At 46.8% G+C, this 17,379-nt stretch overlaps 1 protein-coding gene across 3 annotated transcripts in view; it reads right to left on the bottom strand.

The window, feature by feature from the left end:
- Positions 1–17,379, bottom strand: part of SCUBE2 (signal peptide, CUB domain and EGF like domain containing 2) — a 67,846-nt gene that overhangs the window by 40,945 nt on the left and 9,522 nt on the right. For 2 of the 3 annotated variants that reach the window (XM_066583656.1, XM_066583658.1), the window contains exon 5: positions 7,095–7,220. In XM_066583656.1, the coding sequence (XP_066439753.1) occupies positions 7,095–7,220 (126 nt within the window). The remainder of the gene's footprint in view (positions 1–7,094; positions 7,221–17,379) is intronic. The other variant, XM_066583657.1, reaches the window with a different exon arrangement.

Below are 17,379 nucleotides of genomic sequence, written 5' to 3'. Positions count from 1 at the left end.
TCATATCCGTTCAGGGAGCAGGAAGCCCCCAGCTGAACCGCTCTGTCTTATGACGGAACCGAACATCGACGAACGGACGCCATTGACTATAACGGGGTCCATTTGGTTTCCACTCAGCTGCCCGCCACTTTACCGGAATGCAGCGCTTTTTCTTCCAGCATTTTGTGCCGGATCTGGGACGGAACGTCTGACCGGATGTGAAACCACACTAATGCTTATGGGTATGATTCACCTTAACCTCTTCCTGCCCCATGACGTATTTGCAGGTCATGGGTAGGAAGGGGTTTCCGCGCCTACTCCCGCTAACGCCTTACATGCTGTGATCAATGTGGATGGTGGCATGTACGCAGTTAACGGAGGGAGGGAGCTCCATCTGATATCATCGGCCCTACGCCACGAAATTGTGGAGGGACGATTCGCTGTCATGTCAAAATGGAGGCCTAACAGTACCTCCGGATCTGCCATAGCTTTCAATGTAAATGAACAGGGACCATACACTGCAGTACAGAAGTACTGTAGTGTATTGTGTGAGTGATCATAAGACTACAGGTTCAAGTTCCCTAAAGGAACATAAAAAAAAGGTTTTAGCCTTTTAGCTTAGCGTCCGCAGAAGACAGATGCTTGTAGACGGTCCAAGAACCACTTGGACTCGTAATCTAGGACTGGCAGGACTCTTCCTGTTACCCCACAGAGGAAGGTGAACAGAGCGGAGCTAAGCGTTCTCCTGCCTGCCCAAACCTCAGAAGAGAAGGAGGCACATCGAAGCCCTAACCTGAATGTGATCTGCCAGCTATAGTGACCCCCTTTTCACTGGAACGCTCTCTACCTCCTTAAAGGCAAGCGACTACAGGGGTGTAAACTGCTGGAACTATGGAACCCCCCTTCTTTCTCAGCAAAAGGGTCTCCCCCACTGTGCAGCAAGGTGAGTATTGTCTCTCCCCCACCATTCTCCATAGGGAGGCGCAAGGCTATGTTCCTGTCTCAGGGGGTCCTATACCAGCGTAGCTGACAACACCTCTACCTGCCTGAGGATTGGGGCTCAGGGAACCCCCTCTCCAACCTGCGTCCCTCTCTCTCCCTCCAACACTCTGCAGCCCTCCTATCTGGGAGGGCTTAATTCTCCTTTCCTCCAATCACTGCCCAGAGCGCCTTTTTTCTAGGCTCCAATTGGCTTAGCAAGACCCACCCTCAGATTGTCTCTTCCTGTTCCGCTTCTCCACGCAGGCTTGCTGGGACCTGTGGTTCCTTCTATGTGACTGGATTCCACAGGGCTCCAGACTATCCAACAGTGATCTATTGGTCCATTGCCCCCCAGACTAGCTGTGGAGGGGGTAAGCTCTGCCTGGCGACTAGCTCCCCTCCTGCAGTTCCCCCTTGAAGTAGTCCTACATGGAGGTATTCTATTAAATACTGTCTGCGGTCTTTTTTAGCGAACTGTCCGACTGCGGAGCGATAGACTCCAGACAGGGACCGGCCAGAGCCACATACCGCAACAATCTAAATTGCATGTCTGAGTGGTCTTGTCCTAATTGCATGCTATCACAGCCATCCTCCCACCCAGCCCCCACCGACCACCAAACCGGAATGGGCATGCTCCCTGTCACAGGCGGTTTCGGACCTTACTAGGACAACTACCGCAGTTCTGGACAAGCTGGACCGCGCAACTACTCAGCCATTTCAAAATGTGTCTCACGTGACGACTCCCTCATGCAGGACTCCTGAAGAGTCACTCAAGGCAGTCATCCAGATCCCCTGCATCGTCCTCCTGTCCAGCCCTTCCTGAGATGCGCTTGGAACCTTCCTCTACAGACAGTAGTCGCTCAGAGGGCAAACTGCGAATTCCTCTCTGATTCCGACGTTGACGAAGAACAGGCCTGTAAACTCTCACTATGGTGGATAGCCTAATAGTCGCCATGAAGCATACCCTCCAGGAAACAGGACATATACCTACTACGTTAGCAATGACCTTTTCCTTCAGATGTCCAAAGCGTTCTCCGAAGGACTCCCCTCCTCATGCAAAGTTCTAGGATGTCTTGACCAGGGAACAGAACCTACCCAACAAACACTTCATTAAACCTAAGTGTAAGGACCTCATGCATCCTTTTCCAGAGTTAGTGTAGAAGTGGTCGTCTTCACCGGTGTCTCGTTTGGCGATACACACTACATTTCCTATGGCGGATGTATTTTCAAAACATGCATGAAAGGACAATGGAATCACTAGCCAAAACTTCCTTTCAAGCAGTGGGTTCGGCAGTCAGGATTGTTTTCACCTCTACCTGGGTCAGCAGAGCCACTACTGAATGATCTAAGCAACTATACCGAAGTACTGTCTCTCACTCTAAACCAGAAGAATTGTCAGACATTACACATCAGATAGGCCAGGTGGGGAAGTTTATCTGCAAAGCTTCCTTGGATCTGGCCAGAGTCTTAGCTTGCACCTCAGCAGCTTTGGTAATCTCAAAGACCCCAATTTTGCTCCTTTCACAGCTCCAGCCCCTGGGGCTCAGAGAGTAAGAATACCTTACAGAAACAGAAGTGAAGGCCCTCTTTTAAACCAAGACCCTCCCCAACCACAGCCCTCTAAGTCCTCTTCTACGAAATCTTCTACATGAAGGGTGGCCCCTACCCAAACCATCCAGGGTGGGAGGATGACTTTCCTTTCCTATTCATGGAGACTTGACTCACCCACGTCTCAGATGCCTGGGTTCAGGAGGTAATTTCTTCAGGCTACGCCATAGAATTTTTTGATTCACTCCAGATCGCTTCTTCAGCTCCATCATTCGAGGTCCCCTTCAAAGCTAACCCTTTGGCTCGAGCAATATGCTTCATCATTCCGGTTTCTCCTTCTCAACGCTTTATGGCTTTCTACTACAATCTCTTTGTGGTACCCAAGAAGGATGGCATGGTCAGGCCCATTGTGGACCTGAAGAACTTGAATCAGTATGTCAAAGTCTGACATTTCTGCATGGAGTCACTGAGATCTGTCACTGTCTCATGGAAGCGGAGGAGTTTCTGTTATCCATAGACATCAAGGATGCCTACTTTCAAGTCCCCATCTGTCAAGCATATTAGCGATTTCTCCACTTTGCCATCTGATCGAATCATTATCAATTTACGGCCCTTTCGTTCGGGTTGTCCAGAGCTCTCCTTCACTCCAAGGGGATAGTGGTCATACCCTCTCTCGAGAACATCACGGTAAATGCCACAATCCAGTCGGCCAATCTGGAGAATCTCCACATCACTCTGTTCACGTTCAGATGGATCATCAACCATCCCAAGTCTTCCTTCTCACAGTCTCAATGTCTAGGTCTCTCCTTCGACACAGATCAGGCCAGTGTCCTACTACCGCTGCCGAAACTACTTCTCCTCCAGAAGCACTTATGCTCTCTGCAAACTCAGAATCCCATGACCATTTGTCACTAAATGAGAGTGCTGGGGCTGATGGCCTCCTCCTTCGAGGAGATACTATTAGGCCAATTTCACAGTCAGCCTCTCCAGTAGACCATTCTCTTGCATGAGATAACTTCAGCATTGCTCCCTTTTTTGGTGGCTGGATTCCTCACAGACCCATCTGGGGTGCTCCTTTTTGACTTCCCAATGGCAGGTACTCACCAGTGATGCCAGCCTCCTCAGCTGGGGAGGTACTCTGCAGAATTCCATGGCGCATAAAGGAGGTCTAAAGAAGTCCACACTACCGATAAATGTGTTGGAAATTTGGGCCCTTCTCCTGTCGACTCATCACTTCATATACAGGAAATTCTAAACAGAAAACATGACAGCCATCGCGCACATAAATCATGAAGGTGGAATTCGCAGCACAAAGGTAATCGCAGAAGCAGTGAAAAACCTAACATGGGCTGAAAATCACCTTCCAGCGTTCTCAGCAGTCCACATGCCAGGGGTGGACAACTGGATAGCAGACTTTTTCAGCTGGGAGATAGTTGACCTAGGAGATTGAGAGCTACATTCCAAAATCTTTCAAGCACTTTGTTGAAGGTGGGGTCAACCAGACCTTGATCTGATGGCATCCAGAATTAATCACAAGCTGCAAGTCTTTATGTCCAGGTCTCAGAATCCCCAAGCTCGAGCAGTGGATGAACTAGTAATTCAATGGACGGACATACAGTGTTTGTACATCTTTCTCCCCTTCCCACCAATCCCGCAACCTCAAAAAGATCAAGACTGAAGGACTCCCGATGATTCTCATCACCCTAGATTGGCCCGCCACGCATGTTAAGTGGATCTCGTCCATCTGCTCGTCAACTCTTCGTGGCACCTTCCTCTTCGAGAAGATCTTCTCTTACAAGTACCCCTCTTCCACCTGAGTTTGTTCACTCTTTGTTTACCAGTGTGGTGGTTGCAGCAGAGGTCTTGAGAGCCGGTAGATTTGTGGAACCTGTCATTCAAACCATGATGAAGGCTAGAAAACCCTCCTTTCAGGTTTATCATCACGTTTGGAAAAATTTTCTCTGTTGCGAAAAACACAGCTTCCATCCTATGCGTTTTTCTTTATCCCACATCCTATCCTTTCTACAGGAGGTTCTGGATATGGGCTTTGGCCTTAGTTTTCTGAAGGGTCAGGTATCCGCACTATCCATACTTTTCCACAGGGGGTCGTACGCCTCTCCAAACCATTCTCCTGTTCCACCATTGGACCATAATCTAGTACTGGTTGCACCCCACTCTCATCGTAAAATGCCAGTTTGCCTTTTGGCCTGGAAGGTCGTCTTCTTGGTAGCGGTCACCTTTATCTGCCAGGTTTCTGAGCTTGAGGCCTTGTCGGCCAAGCCTCCGTTCACTGTCTTTCACCAAGACAAGGTGCTCCTGGATCCTGTTCCCTCCTTCCTACCTAATGTACCTACCTAAGCTCGTTGGAGCAGGACCCGCACCCCTATTGTTTCCATCAATTGATTACTATGTAACCGTGGTTCTGTAATGTTTGTACTTTTGTCTTTCTGTATCCCCCTGTCTATGTAAGCGCTGTGGAATATGATGGCGCTATACAAATAAAGTTTATTATTATTATTATTATTATTTATTAATGTAGTGTCGGCAGTCCACCTCAATGAGGACATTGACTTGCCTTCATTTTTCCCCTCCACAGTTCATACAACAGAACGCACTGTCCACAAACTGAATCTAGTGTAAGCCTTGCGGACCTCCCTCTCTCAGACGGCCTCTTATAGGCGCTCTGATTCTCTTTTTGTTATCCCCGATGGCCCAAGACATGGCCTTGAAGCTTCTGAAGTGATCATTTCTCATTGGACCCGATCAGTGGTGGAAGAGGCCTACTATGCTAAGGGCAGAGTGTTCTCTTTTGTGCTACTACACATTCTACTTGGGGAGCGGGTGCCTCGTGGGCGGTATGAACCGATGCTTCCACTATATAAGTATATAAAGCAGCTGCATGGACCTCCTTGCACACCTTTTAAAAGTTTTACCGGGTGCATACTTTTGCATCCGCTGCTATCCCTTTAAAGAGTTTTACAGGCTGCCATAAACTGACCGCATCTCTCCTTCTATACTTTCCCCGCCACCGAGGGATGCTCTGGAATGTCCCACCGTCTTCAGCTGTGTTCTCCAATGATAAGGACGAGAAAACGAGATTTTTGTAATTACTGTAAAAAATCTGTTCTCGCCTCGTTCATTAGGGTGCACAGCACACACCCAGTCTGATCTTCGGACTTTCACATACCTTCCTTCTTGTTGGAGTGTTCTTTGGGGTTGCACATGGTGCTATGCTGAGTTACAGGTGTAATAGTTTTCATGTATTTATATTGACTGTTTTTTTTGTATCTTACTTGGCTGCTCCTACTACTTGCATACAAACTGATTAGCTTGGTCCTGCAGGGGGTATATAGCTAGTAGGAGGAGCTAATGCTTTTTCTGCTTAGTGTCTGCCTCCTAGTGGCAATAGCTGTGCCCCTCAATGAATGTGATGAGAAACAGATATAACAGCAGTAAAGGCCGTTTAGACACACAGATGATTGCTCAAAAGATGGTTTTTGAGCGATCATTTTGCATAATCTGCTAATTGGTACTAATGCCTATTAGTACCAATTAGTAGCGCGTGAGCCGCCAGGAGCTGAATTCATTCAGAGGACCGCCCGCTGTTCTCTGAATAAACTCCTTTGGTTCTGCCGGCGGGGCTGACAGCTGAGAACAGCTGATACAATGCTGGCAGCTGTTCTCAGCAGTCCCCGGGCAAAGCACAGCGTGGGGTCCATCTTATCAGCTGTTCTGTTGAACGACGGATTTCAAGCTGAAAGATGGAAAACTGAAAGCTGGACACATTTACACGCAACGATTTTCGCTCAAAAGATATGCATATTAGTACCAATTAGTAGCCTGTAAATTGCCGGGGGCTGAATTTATTCAGAGTGCAACCCGCTGTTCTCCGAATAAATTCTCTTTGTTCTGCCGGAGGGGCTGACAGCTGAGAACATCTGAGACAATGCTGTCAGCTGTTATCAGCGCTCCCCGGGCAGAGCACAGTGTGTGCTCCGTCTGCTGAACGACAGATTTCAAGTCGAACTGAGCACCGTCGTTCGGCAGAAAACTGAAAGATGGATACATTTACAAGCAACGATTATTGCTCAAAAGATGGCTTTTGAACGAATCGTTGTGTCTAAATGGGCCTTTAGTACAAAAATCTTGTTATTTACACCCCGAACCTAAAAAACCACAAAGTCCTAATTCGTTACTATTATATCCAGTCTAGTGACGGAAAATCCAAGCCATTTTGTTGTTGTTAGCCGTTTAGTCGTTCGGTGACCCACGGCATTTACAGACTAGCACAGTGGATATTTTCAAAATCGTGTCCCCATGTTGCAGAAAAAATATGCGCAAAACCCGTGCAGAACTTGACATGCGGTACGGAATTCAAATCCGCAGCATGTAAGTTACAGCACCAAATACGCTGCGGGGTTCGGCCGATAGACTTCAATGGAGGCGCTGAAGGCATCCAATAACTTCTAGGATCCAGATTACCAGACGGACCCTCCCGGGGGCAATTTATAGTCAGATCGCCCTTTATATACTCCTGACACTTTGCGGACTGCGCCGCAGATCAGACGGACATTTCATTTACTTACAGATACAATCTCGTTGATTCTTTGCGAGCTCAAATCCGGGTCGGCAGTCGCAGGCCACGCCGCCTCGTGGGGTCTCCCTGCAGATGTGAGCGCAGCCGTGCTCCTTGTTCATGCAGCTCAGGCCTTCTGAAAAACACAAAACCGAGGATCACCGTCTACGGATCACACTGCGAAATCCAAACCAGAGACCCGCCCACAATCTGGCCGAACTGTACGGAATTAATCTCGGCAAGAGGCGCAAAAAACAATCTGAAACAGAAACATGTAAGAATAGTCCTCAGGGTTTATGTCTAGGCGGGCGTTGTATCTGACCCACCATCGAGGAGCAGCATTACCCGCGATTCGCTCCGGACTACGCAGAAAGAGCGCTATTACATGAAGCTTCTGATCAGTAATTTGCATTTGACACCTTACATGGGGAGGAGTTAATAATGAAGAGGCGGGTCTTAAAGGGCACGTCTGGCCACTTAAATAACGGACATCCCCTTCCGGTTGTATTTACACGGGTGAGCGCGATAGGAGACAATCCCACGCGGAATCTGCGATATTTTCAGTGATTGCGTCTTGAAATATAAGAAGTATCTTCTTGCTGTTCGCGCGATGTTCATGCGGTGGGAAAAAAACAAAAGCAAGTTGCTTCGTAATTGAAAACGGTATGGCTCCCGCATGCAGATCGCGCGGGATACGAGGGCGAGGACGTTGTTTTCATGCACACATAGGAAATAATGGGCAATTCTTGAAAAACGTAGCCGCAGAACAGGAGCTGCTGCTGCCACTATCGCTGCAAGAGAAAGGTCGCTCCTGTGTTGCTGCACTGAAAATAATGCGCGCTTCTCATGTGCGATTTCTGTGCATCTCGCCATGCAATTATATCGCATGTAAATAGCGCCTAACGCTCCGAATGTTTCACGTAACTGGTGGCGTGGATCGCTGCTCGTTCCACGGGTCAGACTGAAGCGAGCCCCGCTGTCATCAGTAAATCCCGAAGCATTCGCAGCGCTGGTGTAATGGCATCCAAAGAACTCCTAAAGAGCCGCGTGACTCATGTCCGCCGACCGGCCGCGGTCTCAGCAGAAGCAGAACTTGTGAAGATTATTGTTAGGCCACATTCACGCTTTGGCTTCAGTCCGGGTTTCCGTTTTTTGCTGCTTTATGGGTGGGTTCATCCTACGACAATATGGAAGCCGTTGACCATAATGAGCTCCGTCTGACTCCCATCATGGCGTCTGGCACAGCGTGCCGCACTACCTCATCCAGGACGTGAGCTGACTGCAGCTTGCGGACTCTAGGAGCCTCCGACACAGATGTGAACGTAGCCTTAGCCCCTCACCTCCACCTTGCTTTGGGATGTTAGTTATTGACGTAGCGCCCTCTAGTGGAGGGTTATTAGGCCTTCGGATAGGGTGCTTTCACACGGCCAAGAGAATCGCACAAGATTTCTGCGTTGCAAGAGGCACAAATCTCGCACAAATTTGACCCCCATTCTCAGAATAGCCTATGAATCCTAAGGGAGGGAAAGAAATGTACAAATGTCGTCGCATTCGCACGGAGTTGCGAGTTTCATGTAAGTGCGATGTGAAGTTTGATTTTTCCCATTGAAAACACAAATGCGATTTTTACAAGCTTGTTGCAGAGACGCATCGCGCCGCAGCGGAGGCGGCAGGCTTCTCGGTCGGATGCCGCACTCACCTGTGTGAATGAGCCCCAAGATGTTACGCAGGGACTGCCATGTGCAAGAGTGAAAGCGTAAAATGTGCTACTTCAGTATTCATCGCGGTACGTACAAACGGGCGGGCGGTAAGTCTTCTATCTCACGGCGACAGAACAATCGTTACCGTAAACTAGACCCACTGAGAGTGACGGGTTCTACGTCAGCGCAAGGCTTTTGGGTGTCGCAACGCACAAAACTCGCACAGGAAAATCGCCCGTGTAAACGCATCCCGACATCCAATCACAAAACGGTCGCCGTCATCTTCCATCCGCCGCACACATCGCTTCAGGAGAAGCAGAAAGTCGTCTCTTCTTCATAAGAAAATGACTAAATTCTTCATTAATCCGTGGTCTTCAGGATAAAACAGCGAGCAGGCGTGGGCGCCGCCCTAACCCTTTACTGCCCCACAAACAGACATTTTCTGCATCGTCTTATTTGTTTTCAGAAATTTTAGACAAAAACTAAAAAAACTTTGGTCCTACTTATTTGCCAGGATAAACGTAACCGGAGAAACGGCGAGATCAGCGCTAGGCTGTGGAGTTAAGACAGATCTGTCATCGTCTGAGTTATGCGCAAATGGCTGATCCGCTGTGAAACGCAATCCCTTTATTGCAGAATACAGCAGAGCTCGCCGGCCTATAAATCCTGAGGAGCGGCGCTGCTACAATATGGCGGCGCTGCTGATGAAACCCCGTGGGCGCACTTGGTTTTTTCAGATCTGACTGCCTGTATTACCGGGATGACCGCAGAGTAAGACCCTGGAAACGCCAGACGTTTGTATTGGCCTGCGAACGCTGGGGCTGAATCCATGGGAAAACGCCGGGAACTTGTATGGGAATAATTCAGGTGTTGGTAAAATAGTCAGCGACTGCTAAAGAAAACAAGCCGCCGTCTAGGAAACTGAAGCCGGCGCGGTAACAGCCTATAAAGCAGGGGCGCTGGCTGCTCGCAGCGCCGCCTCTGGATCTCGTTAGGGTTTTTGTTCTGCTTGGTAATCAGAGGGTCAAAAGTTGAGTAATCGCAGGTTGGGGTCTGCAGGAGGCTGGAACACAGCGGAGACGGGAGGAGCAGCAGTGCCAGTAGTCCAAAGAGCTTGCAATTAGGGTTATTTACACGGGCGACAAAATCGCATGAGCTCTGTCCGTTTGTTCGACGTATTAACCCATTGTTTCCACGGGTATTGTTACTGCTGCATGTTCCATTTTTCCATGGGAGTCCCCGTGCCCCACTCTGCCTGGCACTGTGAGGGTCCCCATGCCCTGCTCTGCCTGGCACTGAGGGGGTCCCTGTGCCCCGCTCTGCCTAGCACTGTGGACGTCTCCATGCCCTGCTCTGCCTGGCACTATGAGGGTTCCCATGCCCTGCTTAGCCTGGCACTGTAGGGCTCCCTGTGCCCTGCTATGCCTGGCACTGTGGGCCTCCCCGTGCCCTGCTCTGCTTGGCACTGTGGGGCTCCCTATGCCCCGCTCTGCCTGGCACTGTGGGGCTCCCTATGCCCCGCTCTGCCTGGCACTGTGGGAGTCCCCGTGCCCTGCCTGGCACTGTGGGGGTCCCCATGCCCCGCTCTGCCTGGCACTGTGGGGGTCCCCCCTGCCCTGGTCTGCCTGGCACTGTGGGGGTCCCCGTGCCCCGCTCTGCCTGGCACTGTGAGGGTCCCCATGCCCTGCTCTGCCTGGCACTGTGGGGCTCACTATGCCCCGCTCTGCCTGGCACTGTGGGAGTCCCCGTGCCCTGCCTGGCACTGTGGGGGTCCCCGTGCCCCACTCTGCCTGGCACTGTGGGGGTCCCCGTGCCCCACTCTGCCTGGCACTGTGGGTGTCCCCCTGCATGGACGTCACTGTGAATACAGCGCTGGCTGAGCATACCTGGTAATTTCAGTGGGGCTGACAGAAATACCTGAGCAGGTATCTTCACGGTCCTGTTAAAAGTAATGGAGTGTTGATGCCCCCACACGACCAGCACTCCATTCAGTCTCCCGCAATAAGGAGGTCGAGGGACATGGGACCCCAATTCCAGAGGTCAGGATAACATGTCTTTCTGGTAGAAATCCTTTAATTATAGCAGCTCTGAGGACAGTATCACACACGATGGGATTAGATACTGCAGCTCTGAGGACAGTATCACACACGATGGGATTAGATACCTGGGAGGTGCACGGGAGCCATCCCTGGGGAGCTACACGGGAACCATTACTGGGCAACTACACGGGAGCCATCCCTGGGAAGCTACATGAGAGCCATCCCTGGGGAGCTACACGGGAGCCATTACTGGGCAGCTACACGGGAGCCATCCCTGGGCAGCTACACGGGAGCCATCCCTAGAGAGATACACGGGAGACATCCCTAGAGAGATACACGGGGCCAAAAGAAATATCACATGAGAGGCACGGGGGTAAAACGAACCCACTGCTAAATATCATCTGCCTAACGCAGAAGGAAGTACAAAGCTGGCTAAACAAGATTAAAATCGACAAATTTCTGGGCCCAGATGGAATACACCCAAAGGTTCTAGGGGGACTGAGTGATGTGATAGCTAGACCACTTTTTCTTATATCTATGGACACTATAGAGACCGGGGTTGTACCATTGGATTGGCGCATTGCCAACGTGGTTCCAATCTATAAAAAAGTGGTCCAAAAGTGAGCCTGGTAACTACAGACCGGTAAGTCTCCCTTCAGTAACTGGAAAAATATTGGAGGGGTTTCTGAGAGACGTATAACTCCTCACCAACATGGGTTCATGAGGGGTCGATCATGCCAGACCAATCTGATCAGCTTCTACAATGAAGTAAGCTCTAGGCTGGACCTGGGAGAGTCTATTGATCTCGTATATCTGGACTTCTCTAAAGCATTTGACACCGTGCCGCATAATAGGCTGATATATAAAATGAGAAGCTCGGATTGGGCGAAAACGTGTGTATCTGGGTAAAGAACTGGCAGAGATAGAAAGCAGAGGGGGGTAATAAATGGTTCGTACTCTGATTGGGCCCCCGTCACTAGTGGGGGCCACAGGATTCAGTATTAGGCCCCATTCTGTTTAATATATTTACCAACGACCTGATAGAGGGGCTGCACAGCAAAATATCAATATTTGCAGATGACACAAAATTATACAACATAATTAATACAACAGAGGACAATGTGCGGCTACAAACAAACCGAGATAAGCCGGGGGATCGGGGGGAAAATGGGAAATGAAGTACAATGTGGATAAATGTAAGGTTCTGCACATGGGCAGGAGAAACGGATGTCACCAATATACACTAAATGGGGTACTGCTAGGGAAAAGACCTGGGGGTACTAGAGGACTGTAAACTAAACTGGAGTAACCAATGCCAGTCAGCTGCTGCAAAGCTAATAAAGTCTTGGGGTACATTAAAAAAGGTATAGGGGCGAGCTAATAGCTGAGCGCTCAGCCAATGACATATAGCCCTTAGCTATTCATTCATGAATAGCTAAGATAGTGCTATTCATGAATGAATAGCTAAGAACTATCTGTCATTGGCTGAGCGCTCAGCCAATAGCTAAGCACTAGCTGCTATTGGCTGAGCGCTCAGCCAATCAGCACAGCCCTTTCAGGAGGCAGGATTTTTAAATCCCCGCCTGCTAAAGAGCTTAACAGCAGTGCAGTGGAGCCAGCCGGAGGAAACGTCTGAGCACCGGAGAGGTGAGTAATTAAAAAAAAATTTTTTTAACACTTATTGCTGATTATCGGGCAAGGGCTTATATTTCAAGCCCTTCTCCGATAATCATACTGCGGGGCTTGCCAGAAAGCAGTGCTTTCAATGGGATCGGCAGCAGTGCTGATCCCATTGAAAGCAATGGCATAGAATGCCGCGGACTTCTGCCACAGCTGTCACAGCTGTGACAGCTATGGCAGAGGATTCCTTCATCCCCACGGTGATAAAGAAAACTCCTGCCACAGCTGTCACAGCTGTGGCAGAAGTCAGCGGCATTCTCCCTATGCTTTCAATAGGGCTAGCGCTGCTGCCGCTGGCCCATTTGACAGCAACAGCGATATGTCGGTTCTATACCGGCGTCTTTCTTGCGCTGCGAGGCGAGAGTCTTTCCGTGCTCTCGCAGCGCAAGAAAGAAAATATTGCTAGTGAGTGTCCACCATAAGAGCAGTGAGACTGTGGAACTCTCTGCCTGAGGACGTGGTGATGGCAGGATCCATAGAGGAGTTTAAGAGGGACTAGATGTCTTTCTAGAGCGCTGTGATATTACAATGTGATTTTCTGGTTTTATGATTGAAATAACGTGATTTTCACACTCATGAGAACCACAAGTGCAGCGATCAGATACATTTTTCTTGCTAATCGCATCGTACACACATTTAAAAAATGGTGTTTTTGCAAGTGTATTGACCCAAGTTACTGAGTGATATCGTGCTCGCCCGTGTGAAGGGATCCTTAGGGTGCATAAACATAGTAGTAAAAATGTGAATATTCGCAGCGTGCTCGCATGTCACGCGTCTTCAATGTAATTTCTTGCAGGACCACAGAAAATAATGCACGCCGCTGCACCCCTCCGGTCACATATCATCGCTGCGAGAGAAAAATTACTCAAACAGAAACCCATCGAGAAAAACGGCTTCTTTTTGTGGGCGGGGTTTGTTTTGCACTGATAAATACGCAGGTCTAATGCGCAAAAAACCCCAATGTCATAACGGACGAAAATGCGCAGAGAATATGTGATTTTGAGTATGACAATACGCTGCAACTTCACGGACCGAGGAGCGCTTGTGCGAGTCCCAAGTAAAGCTAACAAAGACTTTTCCGTCCGCACTGAAGGCGCTCGATGCTGCCGCAGCTAAATCCTTTTTCTGGGCCCCGAGCACACAGCCCGTAGTAAGCGCAGACCACTGGCGGCGGCCTCGCTGTGTGTCGGGAGGGCCCGTATAATCGCCTATAAAGCAGTGCCCGGTGGGACGAGGGTGCATGAATTTCAATCACATCTCAATTAGTCACTTAGGCTGAATGGCTTGGCTTTGACATTTCGGCTGCGGAGAGCGTCCCACTCCCCCATTATAGGGCTTCAGCCCACAAGGGCGCAGAGGTCGGCCCCATTACCATTATTCCGCCCAGCTGGCTTTTTGATCCCTTTTTTCCCACAGTGAAAACTTCACAAAAAGCAAAGATTCCTCGATCCGAGCAAATGTGCCGGACATGAAAGAGCGCGGACCGTCCCGCCGCCAATCACCGCGCCACACAAATTAGTCCTATTAATGCCGCGTCCTCTGTGACAATTCTGCGCTAACAAGCGCAATGCGATCCGTCAGCGAACTAACTGAGGGAATTAACTGCTCATTCTTCTTTTTATTTCAGGCCATTTTCTCCAGTTGCATTCAGCCGCCGAAGACGGGGCCCCTCCATGGCAGGTAGCGCCAGAGAGTTCACTGAGCACAGATAAAACAGCTCATAGATGAAAAGCGCTGCACTGGGAAGGAGGGACGGCGTATGTGCCCCCCCCTCCCCCCCCCCCCCCCCCCCGAAGCCTTATTTACATGGAGAATGAGCCATGTGATATACACCACACTAAATAACAGATAACACCGCATGGATGCAAACAGCAGACTCACGTGTCCAGGCCTAGAGGGGAAGATTCTCCCAAACGCCCTGCTCCTCTCTCCATGTACATAGGGGGCAGTATTATAGTAGTTATATTCTTGTACATAGGGAGCAGTATTATAGTAGTTATATTCTTGTACATAGGGAGCAGTATTATAGTAGTTATATTCTTGTACATAGGGGGCAGTATTATAGTAGGTATATTCTGGTACATAGGGGGCAGTATTATAGTAGTTATATTCTTGTACATAGGGGGCAGTATTATAGTAGTTATATTCTTGTATATAGGAGGCGGTATTATAGTAGTTATATTCTTGTACATAGGGGGCAGTATTACAGTAGTTATGTTCTTGTACATAGGGGACAGTATTATAGTAGGTATATTCTGGTACATAGGGGGCAGTATTATAGTAGTTATATTCTTGTACATAGGGGGCAGTATTATAGTAGTTATATTCTTGTACATAGGAGGCAGTATTATAGTAGTTATATTCTTGTATATAGGAGGCAGTATTATAGTAGTTATATTCTTGTATATAGGAGGCGGTATTATAGTAGTTATATTCTTGTACATAGGGGGCAGTATTATAGTAGGTATATTCTGGTACATAGGGGGCAGTATTATAGTAGTTATATTCTTGTACATAGGGGGCAGTATTATAGTAGTTATATTCTTGTACATAGGAGGCAGTATTATAGTAATTATATTCTTGTACATAGGGGGCAGTATTATAGTAGGTATATTCTGGTACATAGGGGGCAGTATTATAGTAGTTATATTCTTGTACATAGGGGGCAGTATTATAGTAGGTATATTCTGGTACATAGGGGGCAGTATTATAGTAGTTATATTCTTGTACATAGGGGCAGTATTATAGTAGTTATATTCTTGTACATAGGAGGCAGTATTATAGTAGTTATATTCTTGTACATAGGGAGCAGTATTATAGTAGTAATATTCTTGTACATAGGGGGCAGTATTATAGTAGTTATATTCTTGTACATAGGGGGCAGTATTATAGTAGTTATATTCTTGTACATAGGGAGCAGTATTATAGTAGTAATATTCTTGTACATAGGGGGCAGTATTATAGTAGTTATATTCTTGTACATAGGAGGCAGTATTATAGTAGTTATATTCTTGTATATAGGAGGCGGTATTATAGTAGTTATATTCTTGTACATAGGGGGCAGTATTATAGTAGGTATATTCTGGTACATAGGGGGCAGTATTATAGTAGTTATATTCTTGTACATAGGAGGCAGTATTATAGTAATTATATTCTTGTACATAGGGGGCAGTATTATAGTAGTTATATTCTTGTACATAGGGAGCAGTATTATAGTAGTAATATTCTTGTACATAGGGGGCAGTATTATAGTAGTTATATTCTTGTACATAGGGGGCAGTATTATAGTAGTTATATTCTTGTACATAGGGAGCAGTATTATAGTAGTAATATTCTTGTACATAGGGGGCAGTATTATAGTAGTTATATTCTTGTACATAGGAGGCAGTATTATAGTAGTTATATTCTTGTATATAGGAGGCGGTATTATAGTAGTTATATTCTTGTACATAGGGGGCAGTATTATAGTAGGTATATTCTGGTACATAGGGGGCAGTATTATAGTAGTTATATTCTTGTACATAGGAGGCAGTATTATAGTAATTATATTCTTGTACATAGGGGGCAGTATTATAGTAATTATATTCTTGTACATAGGAGGCAGTATTATAGTAGTTATATTCTTGTACATAGGGGGCAGTATTATAGTAGTTATATTCTTGTACATAGGGGGCAGTATTATAGTAGTTATATTCTTGTACATAGGAGGCAGTATTATAGTAATTATATTCTTGTACATAGGAGGCAGTATTATAGTAATTATATTCTTGTACATAGGGGGCAGTATTATAGTACTTATATTCTTGTACATAGGAGGCAGTATTATAGTAGTTATATTCTTGTACATAGGGGGCAGTATTATAGTAGTTATATTCTTGTACATAGGGGGCAGTATTATAGTAGTTATATTCTTGTACATAGGGGGCAGTATTATAGTAGTTATATTCTTGTACATAGGGGGCAGTATTATAGTAGTTATATTCTTGTACATAGGAGGCAGTATTATAGTAGTTATATTCTTGTACATAGGGGACAGTATTATAGTAGTTATATTCTTGTACATAGGGGGCAGTATTATAGTAGTTATATTCTTGTACATAGGGGGCAGTATTATAGTAGTTATATTCTTGTACATTGGGGGCAGTATTATAGTAGTTATATTGTTGTGCATAGGAGGCAGTATTATAGTAGTTATATTCTCATACATAGTGGGCAGTATTATAGTAGTTATATTCTTGTACATAGGGGGCAGTATTATAGTAGTTATATTCTTGTACATAGGGGGCAGTATTATAGTAGTTATATTCTTGTACATAGGGGGCAGTATTATAGTAGTTATATTCTTGTACATAGGGGGCAGTATTATAGTAGTTATATTCTTGTACATAGGGGCAGTGTTATAGTAGTTATATTCTTGTACACAGGCGGCAGTATTATAGTAGTTATATTCTCATACATAGTGGGCAGTATTATAGTAGTTATATTCTTGTACATAGGGGGCAGTATTATAGTAGTTATATTCTTGTACATAGGAGCAGTATTATAGTAGTTATATTCTTGTACATAGGAGGCAGTATTATAGTAGTTATATTTTTGTACATAGGGGGCAGTATTATAGTAGTTATATTCTTGTACATTGGGGGCAGTAATTTAGTAGTTATATTCTTGTACATAGGGGGCAGTATTATAGTAGTTATATTCTTGTACATAGGAGGCAGTATTATAGTAGTTATATTCTTGTACATAGGAGGCAGTATTATAGTAGTTATATTCTCATACATAGTGGGCAGTATTATAGTAGTTATATTCTTGTACATAGTGGGCAGTATTATAGTATTTACGTTATATTTTTGTCCATAATGGAAGTTACAGTCAC

This window comes from Eleutherodactylus coqui, chromosome 11 (genome assembly GCF_035609145.1).
Source record: "Eleutherodactylus coqui strain aEleCoq1 chromosome 11, aEleCoq1.hap1, whole genome shotgun sequence".
Taxonomy (NCBI): domain Eukaryota; kingdom Metazoa; phylum Chordata; class Amphibia; order Anura; family Eleutherodactylidae; genus Eleutherodactylus; species Eleutherodactylus coqui.
Note: the sequence above shows the minus strand (reverse complement) of the source record. Positions and strands in the feature narration are given on the sequence as shown.